At 39.2% G+C, this 17,345-nt stretch overlaps 2 protein-coding genes and 1 non-coding gene across 3 annotated transcripts; 2 read left to right on the forward strand and 1 right to left on the reverse strand.

The window, feature by feature from the left end:
- The first annotated feature begins 1,791 nt into the window (after positions 1-1,791).
- Positions 1,792-3,931, forward strand: LOC113503992 (chymase-like). Its single transcript, XM_026886147.1, has one exon. It carries the CDS (start codon positions 2,787-2,789, stop codon positions 3,609-3,611), a length of 825 nt encoding a protein of 274 aa, XP_026741948.1. The 5' UTR covers positions 1,792-2,786; the 3' UTR covers positions 3,612-3,931.
- Positions 3,932-4,115: 184 nt separating this feature from the next.
- On the forward strand, positions 4,116-6,291 carry LOC113503993 (brachyurin-like). The gene has a single exon (XM_026886148.1). It carries the CDS (start codon positions 5,371-5,373, stop codon positions 6,187-6,189), a length of 819 nt encoding a protein of 272 aa, XP_026741949.1. The 5' UTR covers positions 4,116-5,370; the 3' UTR covers positions 6,190-6,291.
- A 108-nt stretch (positions 6,292-6,399) lies between these two features.
- On the reverse strand, positions 6,400-6,489 carry LOC113503998. The gene has a single exon (XR_003401529.1). It is a non-coding gene; the product is annotated as a U6atac minor spliceosomal RNA (small nuclear RNA).
- Positions 6,490-17,345: the final 10,856 nt, after the last annotated feature.

Here is a 17,345-nt window from a genome sequence, read left to right on the forward strand (position 1 = left end):
AATAGTCCACAACCTGGCTGGTTGTAAAAGAAGCGCGGGATATTTGAATTTAGAATAGTGGATTATAAGATGATGTCGTGTCACTAATCGATTATTGCGTAATATTTAAGAAACTAATTATTGAGACGTAATTAGCGATTGTGGTGTTAATAATGTGAGTATCGCTGGTGTTAAGTTACTAGAGAATGAGTAATGATTGGACAGCGCAAGGCTGGGGAGTTTGTTTCGCCATTTTTTCTCTGCAGCGCGCTTTGCAAGCGGTGACGGGCGGGCGTTGTTGAGAATATGTCCAGATAGGGTTAGGATTAAACGTTAATATATAATTAGGCGTGAATATGTGTTTTATTGAATACCCTATCCCGATGTCGGCTATTCTAACACAAGCCTTGCCGACATATTTATATATAAGCATTACTAGCTTTTCGCCCGCGGCTTCACCCGCGTCGAGATCGGTTATATCGCGTTTCCAAGAGAACTCTTCAAAAGTCCGGGATAAAAACTACCCTATGTTCTTTCTCAAGGTCAACTCTATCTCTGTACCCAATTTCATTAAAATCAGTTCAGTGTTAAAGACGTGAAATCATAACAGACAGACAGACAGACAGAGTTACTTTCGCATTTATAATATTAGTAGGGATTTTGTACTCGTTACATCGTACATAACAAATTTAATAAGTTTTGAAACTATATACACCAGCTCCTGCCACTAGCAAGCTCTAAGGACTTTTTCAAGTAGTTTTTCAAGTAGATAATAAATTGATTTTTTGATTTTTATTAGTAGTTACTTCGAAACTGAACTTAAATATATAACGAAAAGAACATATTTTTTGATTAAACTAGCTCTTATTTTTTTATTATACTGCGTCTGCTCGCGGGCCGGCCTGCGCTTGAAAAAAAAATGAACCCCCAAGAATATAAATCGAGATATAAACTATCCTATATATTAATCTTAGTTGAAACTATCTGTATACCAAGTATCGTCTAAATCTGTTCAGTGGTTTTTGCGTGAAAGAGGAACAAACATCCATATGAACAAACTTTTGCGTTTATTATATTACTAGCTTCCGCCCGCGGCTACGTTCGCGCCGGCATCTATATTTATAGGTAAGTACCTACTGCCTATTATGATCTTACTAACTCTCTTGGCGAACTAATCACCTAAGCTGTGACCTAAGAGATGATGACAATGCAGACAAATAACAGAGTCATCATCATCATCTCAGCCTATAGCTGTCCACTTCTAGAAATAGGCGTCTCCATATGCTCTCCAGCGCGACCGGTTCACTGCCACCTGCATCCAACGAGACCCAGCGGTTTTCACCAGGTCGTCGGTCCATCTGGGAGGTGGACGTCCCGCGCTGCGCATGGTGTTACGTGGTACGCGTACTAACAGAGTACCACTTACTTATCCCAATCGCGTCCCTACCGCAACCTGCTCTTGTGGTACGACCCTTATACTTAAGTAGGTACTAAGTTCTTTGCTTTCGACTTTCTTTTCCCTTGTTTCGTCTTCATATACGACTAATAGCTACCCTCCTGGTCTCCACCCTCGTGTTTTACTCCAAAAGATGGCAACTTTTTTAAATTATATTTTTTTATTTTTTGCCTCACCCAACACAATCAAATGTCATTATAATGACAAATCAAAATCGGTGCTTGTAATAGAATATGAACTTGTAAAGCATTTTTGATAGATTTTTTTTGGCACCTTTAGTACCGTTTATCTGCTAAAGCCATCATGACCCAAACTCCATAATCGACCTTTGTTCTTACCTATGTTGGTAGCATCCGCTGACAAACTTTCAGCTTTTATAAAGTAACTTAGGTCTGGGGTCCACGGGCTCTTACTCTAATAGGGCAATTGTAACATTCTGCCAACCTCACACGTGTTATAAAAATATATCTAAAATGATAAGTTGAACTAGCCTAACATCGTGCGAGAAATTTTTTTAGTATCAGAAGAGGTGAAGCGTTTTTTTAAACTCCAATAAAAAAGTGATTCCTATTTTGTTACATATTTAGACATTATTCTGGAAATATCGTGCGCGGAGGTATAAAATCTCTTTTGTTATAGTTTTAGGATTAAGTTACATACGAAAATAATGTCTTTTTTCTGTAATCAAACGCTAAATCATTGTTTCAAAAATTTAGAAAAAAAACATTTAGAGAGCTATCAGTTCTACTCACATTCTTACATAATTAAATGCTATTGTACAAGTTAAAGATCTCTCCTTGTGTATCATGAGCATGTCAATTGAGTTCATTTTTGCGTGCAGCGTCATGAGAATTTAACCCTTGTACTTAAACAGGGACAACTGCCAGTAGAGAGTTACTGCCACACTAATTAAAGCTTTAATAGTTTAACAACACAGCTGTCAACTGCTCGCACGTGTTGAATCATGTCCCCCTCTTGCCAAGTGACATTTCTACTATTGCTAACTTCAATAGATCATGTATATGGAGTTGAAAATTCAAAGTCACGTGATTTATCAAAATGAATTTTATTATCCAATCCATATAACTAATGTTAAGGATTGCAAGTGCTAAGCCATATTCAAACATTTCTTGATAAGAAAAAGAACGATGGACATGGCAACTATAAAAGTTCGGTAATAAAAGAAATCTGGTATATATAAAATGTTTTTAATATGTGACGAATATAAAATTGTTGCAAAATTTACAATAAAATCTCGTTGAAATGAAGAAAATTTCGAAATTTACGACCTGTTTTACGATAGAATTCAAAATTCGTTATCAAAACAATTGGTATCGCGCATGATTATTTTATGGAGTGCAGCGACTACTTAAGGCCGCGCGTGATGTTCGATGCCATTATAACAGTTCTCGTTCTCAACTTGTGCGGAACTGCGTCGGCGTCAAACCATCTGCGGATTCTGGGCGGCCGCGATGTAGCCGAAGGAGAATATCCCTTCGTAGTTATATTAACGACAAAGATTGGAATACATCAAAAGTACCACAGATTTTGTTCAGCCTCCGCCATATCTGAGAGATGGGTACTAACCGCGGGTCACTGCGTCGACCTCGTACGAGCAACAGATATATTCATATGGTCGTTTAATTTTACTACGAAACCGGAAAACTCCACCTCGATGATCGACGTTCGCGAAATAATCCGGCATCCAGCCTACTACCACTTCAGGTTTTCAAAATTTGCTTTGTACAACGACATATGTTTGCTGCATGTGGCGGAGCTGACAGTGGCTCGGTACGGGAGACTACTGGCCGTCGATCACTTGACGATGATAGGGCTACCAGCGAAGTACGTCGGGGGCGGATTAACGGCACCTAATATACGGAACCGCACCGGGGCTCTGCAGGTGGGAGAGGCCGTGATATCGTCATGTGGTGAAGATGTAACTGTCAACATACATGTGATGTGCGTGACCCCGAAGTGCTCTACTAGGACGCAGACGGCTTATCGGGGGGACTCCGGGGGGCCGCTCATGTTTGAGGACCACATCATAGGGGTATGCTCCTATGGACGCAAATCGAGGTTTGTGCCGACGTCTGTATTTGCACCGGTCAGCCCCTACATCGATTGGATTTATAATGTGATGCAGAAGTATGAAGAAAACTCTACAAAGGTATAGAAATGAAAAATTGGAGACAAATATTTCGAAGAGTATTGTTAATTTCAACACACAGGAGTGCACGATAAACCTGCATTATTTTTGAGGAACCGCTTGCTGGTTGAGGACGAGAAACGTAACGGTTGTGACTAACATAACTTAGGATAAACACTTACGTATCATTATAAGTTGCTTAAAAATAAACATCATGCTGAAAATTTGTTTTTCTTAATCAAATTCCATTAGAATCCTCTCAAAACTCAGGTTCGCCTCTCAAAACTTTAGAAGAAGTCAGAAGAAAAAATGCTAGACCAAACTCCACAACCTATATCTGAAGCAGGTTACTAAACATATAGTATGTAAGAAGACCTGACTAGGTTATAACCTACCCAAAATGCATGGTAAATATTAAGACCTATTTGGGATAATCTGTCTGTGAACTCTTGATATGATATAAAGAAAAGAACTAAGCATTTTATTCATGAATATACAAGAAATAATCTCATTTTATGTTTAACCTTCTTAATCATCTAAAATTAGTAGTATCTAGGAACTAAACTAAACTAATATATACTAAGCATTAGATACACTTATATTACGTAAGGTGTGATTGCATTTGATTCGTCGTCTACGTGGTATCAGTTTAGAGTTTGTATTATAGTTAGGGTCACTCATGACTGTCCTGTTGGTCTAGTGGTTAATGTCCTGATTGCTATACCGGAGGTCGCGGATTAGATTCTCACCCAGAACAAAAGTTTGTGTAATGAGAACAATCATTTATTCTGTCTAAATGTATTCACAAGTATTCTTAGCATTTTTCTAGTAGTCATAAGTCAAACTTAGTTTGAGACAAAATAGAAGGGATTTGTAACTCTTATATTCAAGCTTTGCTTAGTTCTTGAGTAGATACCAAAGTATGAAAGATGTGTGTATTGATAACATTAACTTGACTTGCTTTAAGGCCCAATTTGTTCCTAGTATTATACTTAATACACATCTTTTTACATTGCTAGATTACTAACCACATTTCTTTTCCTCGCCTGTAAATGATAATTTTATCATTTCCTATACATAGTAAATTCTCACAGCGTTTGAGCTTTTGTCTGCAGGACAAGCATTCGTGGATCACAAAAATGGGTGTCCTACGCGGGGATTGAACCCGTCGCGTTCTGTGGGGTTGGCGAGGTGACCTCAACCACTCGGCTATCCGTGCAGTCATTCATTCTACTGACTCTTTGTGGATCTGGCACGAGCTAGATTCTTGGTATTAGAGAAGAGAAATGCTTTCAGATTGCGTCATTTCATTAGATTCAATCGTGGTTATCCATGATAAATGTCTTGTGGTTCCATTTACTTTTCAAGAACATCTTAAGTGAGGCTTTTTTAGTTATTGTCTTACAATGCATATGTTTAAATGATGACTGAGTTCAATGAGTAAAATTCTATTAAGTCCGTTAGATAGGTAGCTAAAAATATAAAGGCATGTTTTTTTACTTTTATCTCCATAATGGCAATAAAGATAAACTATTTTAAAGATGAGGAGAGAGGTCTTGTGATGTAACAATCAAGCAAATTGTATTCATGTCTTCTACTGATTACTGTGTCTTTATTGGTAATATCATACACTATTGATATAAAGAAAATGTAATGTATATTGCATAACAAGTAATAGTCAAGTAAGAATCACATAACGTCCAATCTTGAACGTTTACGACTTCTAAAACCATTTTTTATATCAATTGCGAAACCTATATTTCAAGACTTCAAAAATGCATGTAACATGCATTGGATCACTATTATACTCTGTTTCATAAGCTTATTCGAAATGTCTGTTTCAAATATTTTCTTACGTGTGAAAGACGGAAGAAACGCGAAAGATGGCGAGTTCCCGTTTGTGGTTTCATTTTTTTATACTGTCCTAGTAACATGTAGGACGAACCCGAAACCAGATGAAATAAAAGCGATCAGATTTTGTACGGGATCCATATTATCCCAAACATGGATTCTGTCAGCAGCACATTGCGTGGCCGATGAAACGCTCAGGACATTTCGGGTCTGGCACACGAATTTTACTACGTCTCCAATAGGAACGAAATACTTGAAGAGCATTCGGAAGATAGTGATACACCCAGCACATATCGACAACGATTACGTTACTCAGAACGATATAAGTTTAATCTTAGTAGATAAATTGGATGTGGATAGCTTGGGGAGACTGTCAGCCGTTGACCACTTGACGATGATGGGCCTGCCAGTGACATACGTCGGCGGTGGAGTCACCGATGACCCTGAAGACGACGATATAAGACCATTACAAGTCGGGGAAGGTGGGATCGTGCCTTGTTCGAAGCGACATGGCTTCAGCAAATACGTAATTTGCGTTACTCAGAGATGTGACAATCGCCGCCAGAGGCCCTGGTTGGGGGATTCCGGAGGGCCCTTGTTATATGCAGGTCGCATTATAGGAGTCACGTCGTTCGGGGCAGTTGATCCTGTAGGGGGGGTAGACGCTTTTGCGGCGGTGAGCCCTCATTTAGATTGGATTCGTTATGTTATGGAAACTCAAGCACTGCCTAACTTTCTACGAAATATTGACTAGCGTTGTTTGAACTATGTGATAGTGCTTGCATACTTACTCATTACCTAAATGTCTTCGCCTTTTTTTTTTGTCCAGTGGAAATCCTCATGGATATCCTTCGCCCTGGGGAAGGCGAAGGGGTGTGCCGGACTCCTACCGGCTAAAACCACTGGAATGCTTCCTGCTTCCTTTAGTCGGGGGCCAAGCGGGAACGCTTTCGCAGTCTACCGCGAACTTATGTGGTTAAAGTGTGCCTTAACCATTTTGTGTGTTCCATCCTTGTCAAGGGGAGTGCTAACCGTCTCTCCTTTCAATAGACACTAAATGTCTTCGCCTACGCCAACCCGACTCCAGCAGTTTCGCAGGGATGAACTATGCATTGAATTGAAACCTATTTTCAATATCGTCTTTTTATTATGACCTATATTGTGAGTATGGATCCCTACAATAGGCATGATGACAAATTTTCAGAAACTGTTCTATAATATTTGGAAATATATATGAATTATAATAATCATAATATTTCTGCGGAAAATTTAGGTTTAGTACTTGAAAAATAATTTTTGATTCATAAATTTAAAATTTGCACCAAAACGCGTCAAAGTGTCATGGCGTCACTTGCTTACTTCACTTTAGAGTACAAGGAACATTCGGTATATGTAAACATTATCTAATTCATATTTAATTTGGACATTTTACTAGTTTTTACATTAAAATCATGACTTCGAAAGCATATAATTGGAGTTCCGTCCCTCTGTGTACTAATACGTCCATAAAAACTCCTGAGAAGTTATTTATTTTAGAAGACATTTACTTGCTGTCATCATGCCAATTCACATAGCCTAAGGATCTATGTCATTGGTAGTAGTTAATGCATAGAGGTTCCCACAATAAAGTACAAACATCAGTAATGCATTATGTCCAGATCAGTTACAATGCACATTATCTTTTTGTATTCAGTTCATATTAAGACAGACGTTATTTTGATGTGTTTAGATCATGTTAAATGGTGGCTTACGAGAACTGAGCACCAGCCTGGACGGTTGAATGTATTAGATTTTAAGTAGAATTAAGTTAGTCTTAGCTGACTAGTGTACGCGAATAAACGTTCTTTTAATTAAAAGTTGTATTTTTAAATCGTCCTCCGGAGTACTTAGAATTTGACTAGGTTGAGCATTTTTTTTTTTTTGGGTGTTTTTTGGCAGTTGTATGTGTAGTGACGTACGTAAAAAACCTACGTAGATGATGAGCATGGTTTTTTTACTAGATTACCGTGAATTCTGTTCACTCTTGTGGTTTTGGCCTACAAGCTTAGATCGAACTTATCATAATGATTGCTGTGAGACAAGTCAAATACAATTTTGCTGTCTATCGAGATGGATTTTTTTAATAAAGTTCTTCTTTTTCTTTCCTATTCTTACACTTAACTGTTAAACAGATTTTAATGGGTTATGCGTTTCTAAAAGGAGGTTCGAACTCCAAAAAGAGATTCGATTATTTAAGTATTGTAAATCTGTCCGTTTAATTAAAGTGTTGTAGTGTAGCCCTAAATGATTGAGTACTTGTGATTCTTTATAGCCTTTTCCCAACTATGTTGGGGTCTGCTTCCAGTCCAACCGGTTTCAGTTAAGTACCAGAGTTTAACAAGGAGCGACTGCTTATCTGACCTCCTCAACCCAGTTACCTAGGCAACACGATACCTCTTGGTTAGACTGGTTGTCAGACTTTTCAAGTTTCTGACTACCTGTAACGACTATCATAGATGTAGGAATAACAGCCGGGGCCATTATTAAATAATTACCCTAAACAATTTAATTTATTAAAAATTATTGTACAGATTACCTATAGTAGCATTGTAAAACTAATAAATCAAACTAGGTGGCTTAGTAAAATTTAGTTCTAATTATTTAGGGAGATTTTCCAAATTCAGGGTTATATTTATAGCTAATGCTTTGTTCGAGGAATATAACTTTGATGTTATGTAAAGACCTAGCTTTTTATATCAGAGAGGGTTTTTCGTGGATACTGTATTATGGGGAAAAATTCAGAAGCCTTGTCACTAAGGAGGCGAGATATCGCTGCATCGCGCATCAACAACTGCATCAGTCTATCTGAAAGTCTGGAATGGAACATTATTGATGTGTGTTATCATGAACTTCAATAATGTGAACGATGAATGTTATGTATTGTGATGAATTTCGCAATGGCAGAAAGTGAAAGAGTAAGGGCAATACATTAAAAAACAAAATTTTTTCGAAGCTTTTATTAATTGCAGACATATTACATTTATAACATGAGATTAAATAGACACCAAATACAGTTACATAGTGACAAGTGACATCAGGCTAAATGCAGTTTTGCATACATTTTTGAATCAAGTTTTGAAAACTGCATGGGATTAAAAATTTACAGTTAATGAAGGCTCGTTTGAAAGTACGACCCAGCGGTTGAACTAACCTCTCGCAGATATGTCCGATTAGTTAGTAATTATTGCTAAACTCAACAGCGCTTCCGTCTAAACCATTTATCGGATAAAATTGCAGCATTCAGTATTTATACTACCAAACCACTAAGCCCGCGATTATCCCGTATAGCTTCGATTACCCTATCGTCAATCTATTTTAAGCCGCATAGAGTTAAGTCCTGTCACTTTAAGGTGTCAAATCGCAACAGATAGACGTTCTAGTATTTGCAGTCAACTGTCTAACTTTGATAACTGTAACATCAATCATTTTAAGTCGCATTGTAAGTCGCAACAGAAAGACATTCCTGTATTCGCAGTCAACTGTTTAACTTTGAATACCGTAATATCAATCAATTTAAGTCGCAGTGTCTAAAGTGCTGTCTCCCTATGGTGTTAAGTTGCAACAGAAAGACGTTCTTGTATTCGCAGTCAGTTGTCTAACGTTGAATACTGTAACATCAATCACTTTAAGCTGCTGTGAAGTACAGTTACTTTAAGGTGTCAAGTCGCAACCGAAAGACATTTCAGTATTTGTAGCTAACTGTCTAACTTTAATTACTCTAACATCAATCACTTTAAGTCGCTGTGACAGTACAGTCACTTTAAGGTGTCAATTCGCAACGGAAAGATACTCCCGTATTCGCAGTTAACTGTGTAACTATGAATACTTTGGCATCAATCGTTTTAAGTTGCAGTGTAAAGTTTTCTCACTCTAAGGTGTTAAGTTGCAACGGAAAAACAATTAGGATTCGCAGTCAAGTTGTTAGTGTAAAGACTTGGTGTCACTTGAAGTGTCGTCAAGTCTGTAGTGTCAGAGTCTAATCGAACAGATTTAGTGGATTTCGGTAGATAAATTAAATCTATACATTACGTTCTTAAAACTAGGGTGTTTTTATGTACTTGTATTTGAATTAGATTTTGTTAATTTTCTTTTCAAGTCCTTAGATAGTGGACGCATCGTATTCCATCCCGTGACCCGATTCTAGATGTTAAATGACGTCAAAAACGTCGCCGACGTTACGTTCTGCAGCGCGAAGTCCTAAGATGTGTCACTACGTTATCACTCAATACACAAGTACATAAAAACGTATGAGGTAGTTTTATATCTATTTTAGAAATCATAATTTCAATACGGCTTTAGTTTAAAACGCAAGAAGACCTTAGAAATGTTACGTCTATTTAAGTATCGTCGACAACGTAGTTCGCAAGATTATTTATTGACACGCAAAGGCGTAGCGAGTGAGAGTCCTTAAATAACGGACACACCACATTCCGTCCCGACACCGGTCTAGGTATTATATGACGTTCTAATGACGTTTCGCGCCGTTATGTCACGTGACGCGACGTTATTTGATGTGAGGTTACGTGAAAAAAGATGTTTTTTTTTGTTTTTACTGTTTCAATAAATTAATCTTGGTCACTTACGACACCTAATGTACAGAGTATTATATTCGTTGGTACTTGTCATGGTTCGATTACTTAAAAACTAACATATGCTAAGATTTTTGAAAAATGATAACACAATTGAAGTTTAAGGAAGACCCAAGTAAAAATAGAAATACAAGATTATTTATTTTCTGAATGGTTATAATTAAAAAACGCTTTGTATTAAGTCCTTAAATAACGGACACACCACACTCCGTCCCGATACTCGTCAAGGTGTTACATGTTCAAAAACGTCGTCCGGCGTTATGTCTCATATCGCGACGTTATTTGATGTGAGGTTACGTGAAAAGAGATGTTTAAGCGTTATATGATTTTTATAAACATTCAAGAAAACAAATTGTGGCAAAGTATAGGTCCGTCTTTCCACGACAAGTTTTTTAATCGCGCCTAAAAGCGTCATAGCGTTTGCGTCACTTGAAGAGGACACACAACTTTGTGAAGTTAGATTGAAACATGTTTTATTGCCAATAGAAGATCGAGATCTCTTGAAATTAGAATTTATTGCACGAAGATTTTTTATTAGAATCGAAGTAATATAAAATAGTAAAGACAATAGTTGAAGATGATAAGATCTAACCTAATGTTACGAAGTCATCCGATAAATAGTATAGATCATTTATAAAGATAACCTAGCCGATGTTAACCATACACACCGATATATGAAACCGCTTGTATCGCTACAATCACGAGCAGATATCAACTGTAAATCAATAATATTCCAAACAGAATACTTTTGTCCTTATGAAGTGGTAATTTTTTTGTATATGGCGCTCGTTATTCCGGCCAGTTCAGTCACCAATTAAAGACTACAGAGTGCTACAAAAAGCCCGACCTCACAAGTTAAATAGACAAGGAAACCATTTCTCTACGGGTAAGCAGGTTGAATAGGACAAAAAAGAGCTATGTTACTGAATTTTAAACGTGGCAGTGTTACAAGACTAGGCCGCTGGTTAATCGTTATTTTTTTCGGGTATCCACGGAAAATACAAAACAAAAATTTCTCCCCTCCCCTTACGAACAAATTAAAAGCTGCTAGTTACAAAACAACCCCAGAAAGTGGATACCCTGATATCATTCAAACAATAAAACAGCATGAAACATAATAAACTTAATTTCTAAACGTTGTCAGGTGACAACAATTTAAGATTGCCCTACGCCTGCTTACCATGCAATTGATTACACGAATACACCAATTATATGTGAGTAAAATTAGACACTAAAACTTAAACATTACTATTTCCGTTATGGATATCCCGAACGGTTCAACGGTCCACCAAGATGTTAGTAGGTGGTATCCGTATCGCCGCACTTAGTCAGCTTTTGGGCCTCCGGATCTCCCACTTACTCGATAGTAACGGAGGGGTAAACCCGCTCCTTGAGATCGGCGTCAAGTGGGAGAGTGGTACTTCCCCGGACGTGCCGGCCCATACGGCTGCGACCTGACGGACGCAGCGTGGCACTACCACTATAAGTTTTACGGGAAACGGTCTTCTATTACACGTTGAGGAAAGGGAACATCTAAAAGATTACAAATCGAATTGGGGCAAAATGCAATATTTAACAGAAACAGGAAATTTTGTTTGAATTTCTAAATGAAGAGGACCAATAAGTGTTCGTGAAATTTGAAGGAGAAAGGAAATGCCGATACATCGGAAAATTTGAATCTTAATCAATCTCATTGAAACCAGTACTAACACTGTCAAGCAAAAAAGCGTAAATCGCTGTTTTTTTTTTTATATCGATGATGTTATTCGATGTCTTGCATCAGAATTAGGCTTTTTAGATCCTGACATTGCTAAGCCGAAAGGTGTTTCCATTACAATATAAGCTCAAATTTTCGTACCTTCTGAAGGAATTTAGAAGAAAAGATATTAAATGACGATTCATCGAGAAATTGCTACCCAGAAGTACGTTGCTGACAGTTCTGACACAATCTGATAGGAATAGGCGTAATAATCTGTCGAAAATCACGCCAATAGCCTCGAAGAATGTGTAGTATAACAAGTTCTTTCAACTACAATCAAGGCATACAATTATCAATAAAATCGCCGAAGATATAAGGGAAGATTAAGTAGCGACACATCGATAAATTGCAACCCTATCGGTAATCCCTATGGAACCAGTACTCACACACTGAGTTCGGAAATGGCGTATGTCGTTTTTTTTAGATCGATGGTGTTTGTCGATTGTTTTAGCTTCTGACTTACGCCTTGACCAGCCAAAGCGTGAAGTTTATAAAGTTTGAATATTTGAATTACAATTAAGGCGTACAGTTACCAATAGTATCACTTAAGAGATAAGTTAAAGGTACAGTTCACAAGAAAAGACGACACATAGTCATGTTAACCCTTTGATCGATACTAGTAATGACAATAGTTTGAAAAAGGCGAAAGGAGCGAATTTTTTTTTTCACATCGTGTTGTTTTTCGATATTTTTGCTTCCAACTTTAAACCTTTTACATCCCGATTGTGAAGTTTTTCGATAAGTTCTTTCGTTCAAAATTCGGGCTCACAATTTAAGCTTCGCCTTACGAAAAACATTAGGAAGAAAATAGAGACTGCAGAACAGTATAGGTTTTTAGAAAAAAATGTAAAAAAGAGACACTACACTTTTCCGTCGGAATCCAAACTTTTGGTATCGATTTGAGTAAATCCATTTTTTTCTGTTCTTTTTCATCCAAAGCTTCAAAGATGTGTAGTGCCAAGGGTTAACGTGATCTTACACCTAACAAATACACTTACATACTAAACGCCTAATTCCCTACTTGCAGGTGCAAGAGGTGCTTAAGCGGGAGTAAATGCGATTAAATACTTTTTTTTTGAAGTAACATTTAAAGTAGGTTCAACAACTCGTTACCGTTCAACTAGATTTGCAATAGCTATCAGTTTTTTGTGAATTCGAAAAGTCCATAGACTGTCTAGTGAGACTGTAGGTTGTCCAGAAAGTTACGTTGATCGCTGTAAGGATGGACACATTGCCAGACGTGATATTAACCTATGTATCTAATCCTTTCCTCCCGACATTTTTTTTTTATTCCATCTCCGTTTTTTCCCCAACTTGATCATTTTACTAACTAAAAACCTTCTTTTACAATACTTTTTCCCCCGTTTTCCCCCTGGTCCTTTGCAAGTCACAAGCCTGTCGAACAATCGTGGTACCTTTGGAATCCCTACAGTACATCGCAGCATCTCAGGCTGCGATGAGTTTCCGGCCCCACCACTCACCGCGCGAGCTGTACCGCCATAGCTCCCACCCTACGTGCAGTACTTTACGCGGTCTTCTGAGGTGGTGTGGTACTTCCCCGGTCGAGCCAAATTACGAGCGTCGGTCAAGTAAGACCTACGCTAGACTCTACCACTACAAAGTCAGGTCCTGATTTAACATGCCGTGAAACGCTGAAATACCTAATCTCCCTACACTTGAGCCCATTTTACGTGGTGTTGCTATGACTAAGTACCCACCAGGCACCGCGCGGAACGCAGCGCTCCAGTCCCTTCTATCGACGCACTTCTTTACACCATGAAAGATCTTTCATGGTGGTGTCAAGATGTGGTATTTCCTGCGGCGCTACGCCGAAGCCATGACCCTCCGAGCCCTAGCGTCGGTAGTCCAAGGTGGTGTGGTATCATGGGACTGTTGCTTCCCAAGCGAGCCAATAGATGTGTCATCTGCGTCAGTCGTTATAAGTCTCCTGGGCTCTAGCACTTCAGGACCTAACTTAACACCCCTGACTAAACAGCAGCTCTTATCGCCGCATGTTCAGCGAAGGAGTGTTAGTGTTCGGCCCCACCACTCACCATACGTAAGGTACCGCCGTAGCTCCCACCCTACGTGCAGTACTATACGTCGGTCTTCTGTGGTGGTGTGGTACTTCCCCGGTCGAGCCAAATTACGAGCGTCGGTCAAATGAGACCTACGCTAGACTCTACCACTACAACGTCGGGTCCTGATTTCTCACCCCTCCCTCTGTTTTTTCAGCCATGCAAGTTTTTTAGATTTTAGAGAACGTCTCACAGTTCTTGTAATATTTCGGTTAATAATCTACCCCCGACTTCCTGATTGTATTTTTTTTTCTACATTTGTTACAAATCAGATGGTTTTGACCATCATCCGCTACGATTTTGATCACCTTCGTCACAGCTCCAGAAGTTTGTCATAGTCATTTAGTTTTTAAAACGAACGTACATTTGGATACCCGGGCCGGTTTAGTTAATAGATTAGAAATTAGAATTTGGAATTTCGAAGGTGATGTTTAAGTTTAATTATCGAATAAAATTCGATGAAATTTGAATATTCCGTTGCTTTTGTTGTAAGTCATCGGCGATTGTTGTTAATAGGGTCAAAATACGAATTCCGAATTTTTTTTTCTCTCCACAATTTGTATCGATTACCCTAGACGCTATTCTAATTTTTCATCGCCCAACGAGACTAAATAAGTAATGCCACTCAGACCAAACTGTCACTCAGGAGCTGCATAACATAGCGTCGTCCGAACAACATATTTCCACTAAAATTGAACTTCTAGCGAATCTACCCAAAAGATACTAATATGAAATTGCTGTTCAGACCGAAATTATACATAAGCGCTTTATCGCATTATGTTTTACGGGAATGCATCTTCCACAGATGCATCGTCATTTCCACCGCGTTCAAAAACGATATGGTGGTTGGGATATCCAAACAAGATGTTGCAATCTAATAAACTGCCTGTCCTACTGATACATTGAATCCCAGTCTAAGGACACCATTACATTGGGGTTTAAGTACCAGCCGAGCTACCTATGACCACTTCCTACCGCGCTACGCCGAAGTTGCTAACCTCCGTGCCCTAACGTCGGTCGTCGTGATCGAGTCAAAACAGGGTGTTATGTTAGTGATCCAACTGCACTCTTGTACGGCATTAGAATCAACGTCGTACAAAATTACAGTTCGAATCACCATTGTAGTAACCAAACTTGGTTGGTTAGTCAAGTCAGTTGTTGTCAAGTCAGATGTTACATTTCGTAACATGTTTCTAGCCGAACGAAATTGCCATACAGACCGTTACGTTAGTCGAACTGCTCAGAACTTTACGTCAGATGTTATCCAAAATGTGTCTTCCGAGCGGGATTTAACAAATCTCTCCTCCGACCAAATTGTCACTCCCAAAGATCACATTGTCACGCAATTTCAACTCGCTACATGTTACCATATGAACGTGGTTATTTGTCATTTATAATTTGCCAATCAGATAAATAGTAATGCTGGAGTACAATTCTTAGGCGATTAACTTATAATACATCCACCCGACGAGACTAAAAAAATAATTGCCACTCAGACCAAATTGTCACTCGAAGCTACTCGAAACATCTTAATTCCAAAAATCCAGACTACTGTAAGAATTTAAATTTACCAACGTCGGCCTGCTGACATCAACATTTTAAGTGAAATCAATAGGACTTTACCCCTCAAGAATTTAACTTTAAACAATTTTTGCGAGATTGATCTCTTAGTAAAGTTGCTCCACGAGCCCAGATGTCCAAAGACGCGCGAAATGTCACGAGATTAAAAAGTTGCTCAACGAGCCCAGATGTCCAAAGAAGCGGGGGTAGTCGTATGTAACGATATTTAGTTTGCTCAACGAGCCCAGATGTCCTAAGAAGCGGGAGTAGTCGTATGTAACGACATTTAGTTTGCTCAACGAGCCCAGATGTCCTAAGAAGCGGGAGTAGTCGTATGTAACGACATTTAGTTTGCTCAACGAGCCCAGATGTCCTAAGAAGCGGGAGTAGTCGTATGTAACGACATTTAGTTTGCTCAACGAGCCCAGATGTCCTAAGAAGCGGGAGTAGTCGTATGTAACGACATTTAGTTTGCTCAACGAGCCCAGATGTCCTAAGAAGCGGGAGTAGTCGTATGTAACGACATTTAGTTTGCTCAACGAGCCCAGATGTCCTAAGAAGCGGGAGTAGTCGTATGTAACGACATTTAGTTTGCTCAACGAGCCCAGATGTCCTAAGAAGCGGGAGTAGTCGTATGTAACGACATTTAGTTTGCTCAACGAGCCCAGATGTCAGAGAAACGGTAACGACATATAAATTAGTAGTAGTTTGGATAACAGTAAGCTGCTACTAAGAACGTGATTATATACGAAGAATACCTTACACAGTGTGCCTCATATAACGGCACTAAGAGCTACATCGAGATACAATCGCTTCCCTAATCGTCGCTAGATATTATAACGCGACAACTACGTAAAGAAGAAACACTGAAGGGCTGACGTCTCGAAACTGCCAGCTACACAAAGATTCTAATGGAATATCAATATGGAAAAACACGCATAAACATCAAAGAGTACACACGATATTAAATCAGAATGACGAGACAGATGAACATCAACAGGGAAAAGGAAGGACAGTCGAAAGGACTGGAGGAATGCCAACATGTGAACAAGCAGCTCACAACATGGTAAGTGAATGCTGCTGCTCAAGGCGATCTCCGAAAAGGGAAACCTTGGAGATGTGCTGTTGGACTTGGAAACTGGAAACGGAAGTCGGGCCTCCGGATCTCCCACAAACTCGACAGTAACGAAGGGGCGAACCCGCTCCTAGAGATCGGTGTCAAGTGGGAGAGTGGTACTTCCCCGGACGTGCCGGCCCATACGGCTGCGACCTGACGGACGCAGCGTGGCACTACCACTAGATGAAGGGATTAGGTTAAGTTAATAATTGGAATGGATATATGGAAGAACAACGACGAAACACAGAACTCTAACATTAAGTACACCAAGAAAATATCAATAAACTTACAATCTAACATCAAAGAACAGTAGCCAATAGTAGTTTTGAAGGGATAATGGAAACCGGAATGGAACAAGACAATAACACACATATGAAAATTCTTAATGCTAATTATATTAAGAAACAGCAAGTCACACAGAAAGGATCCAATATAAGGAATGGTACAAGACTTGAATAGGACAGCCAGCATTTGAACAAGCAGCTCACGATGTGGTAAGTGAATACTGCTGCTCAAGGAAATCTCTCAGACGAAAGGCCTCAGAGCCACGATACCGGACTTGGAAAGGGAAACGGAAATCGGGCCTCCGGATCTCCCACAAACGCGATAGTAACGGAGGGATGAACCCGCTCCTAGAGATCGGTGTCAAGTGGGAGAGTGGTACTTCCCCGGGCGTGCCGGCCCATTCAGCCGCGACCTGAAGTACGCAGCGTGGCACTACCACTAGATGAAGACTTACACTAATTGTATTGTAGATGGAATTACGAC

The sequence above is a fragment of the Trichoplusia ni genome, chromosome 20 (assembly GCF_003590095.1).
Source record: "Trichoplusia ni isolate ovarian cell line Hi5 chromosome 20, tn1, whole genome shotgun sequence".
Taxonomy (NCBI): Eukaryota; Metazoa; Arthropoda; class Insecta; order Lepidoptera; family Noctuidae; genus Trichoplusia; species Trichoplusia ni.

Excerpts from the sequence above, each read along its gene's own strand:
- LOC113503992 (XM_026886147.1), top strand. The coding sequence starts at position 2,787 with ATGGAGTGCAGCGACTACTTAAGGCCGCGCGTGATGTTCGATGCCATT.
- LOC113503993 (XM_026886148.1), top strand. The coding sequence starts at position 5,371 with ATGCATTGGATCACTATTATACTCTGTTTCATAAGCTTATTCGAAATG.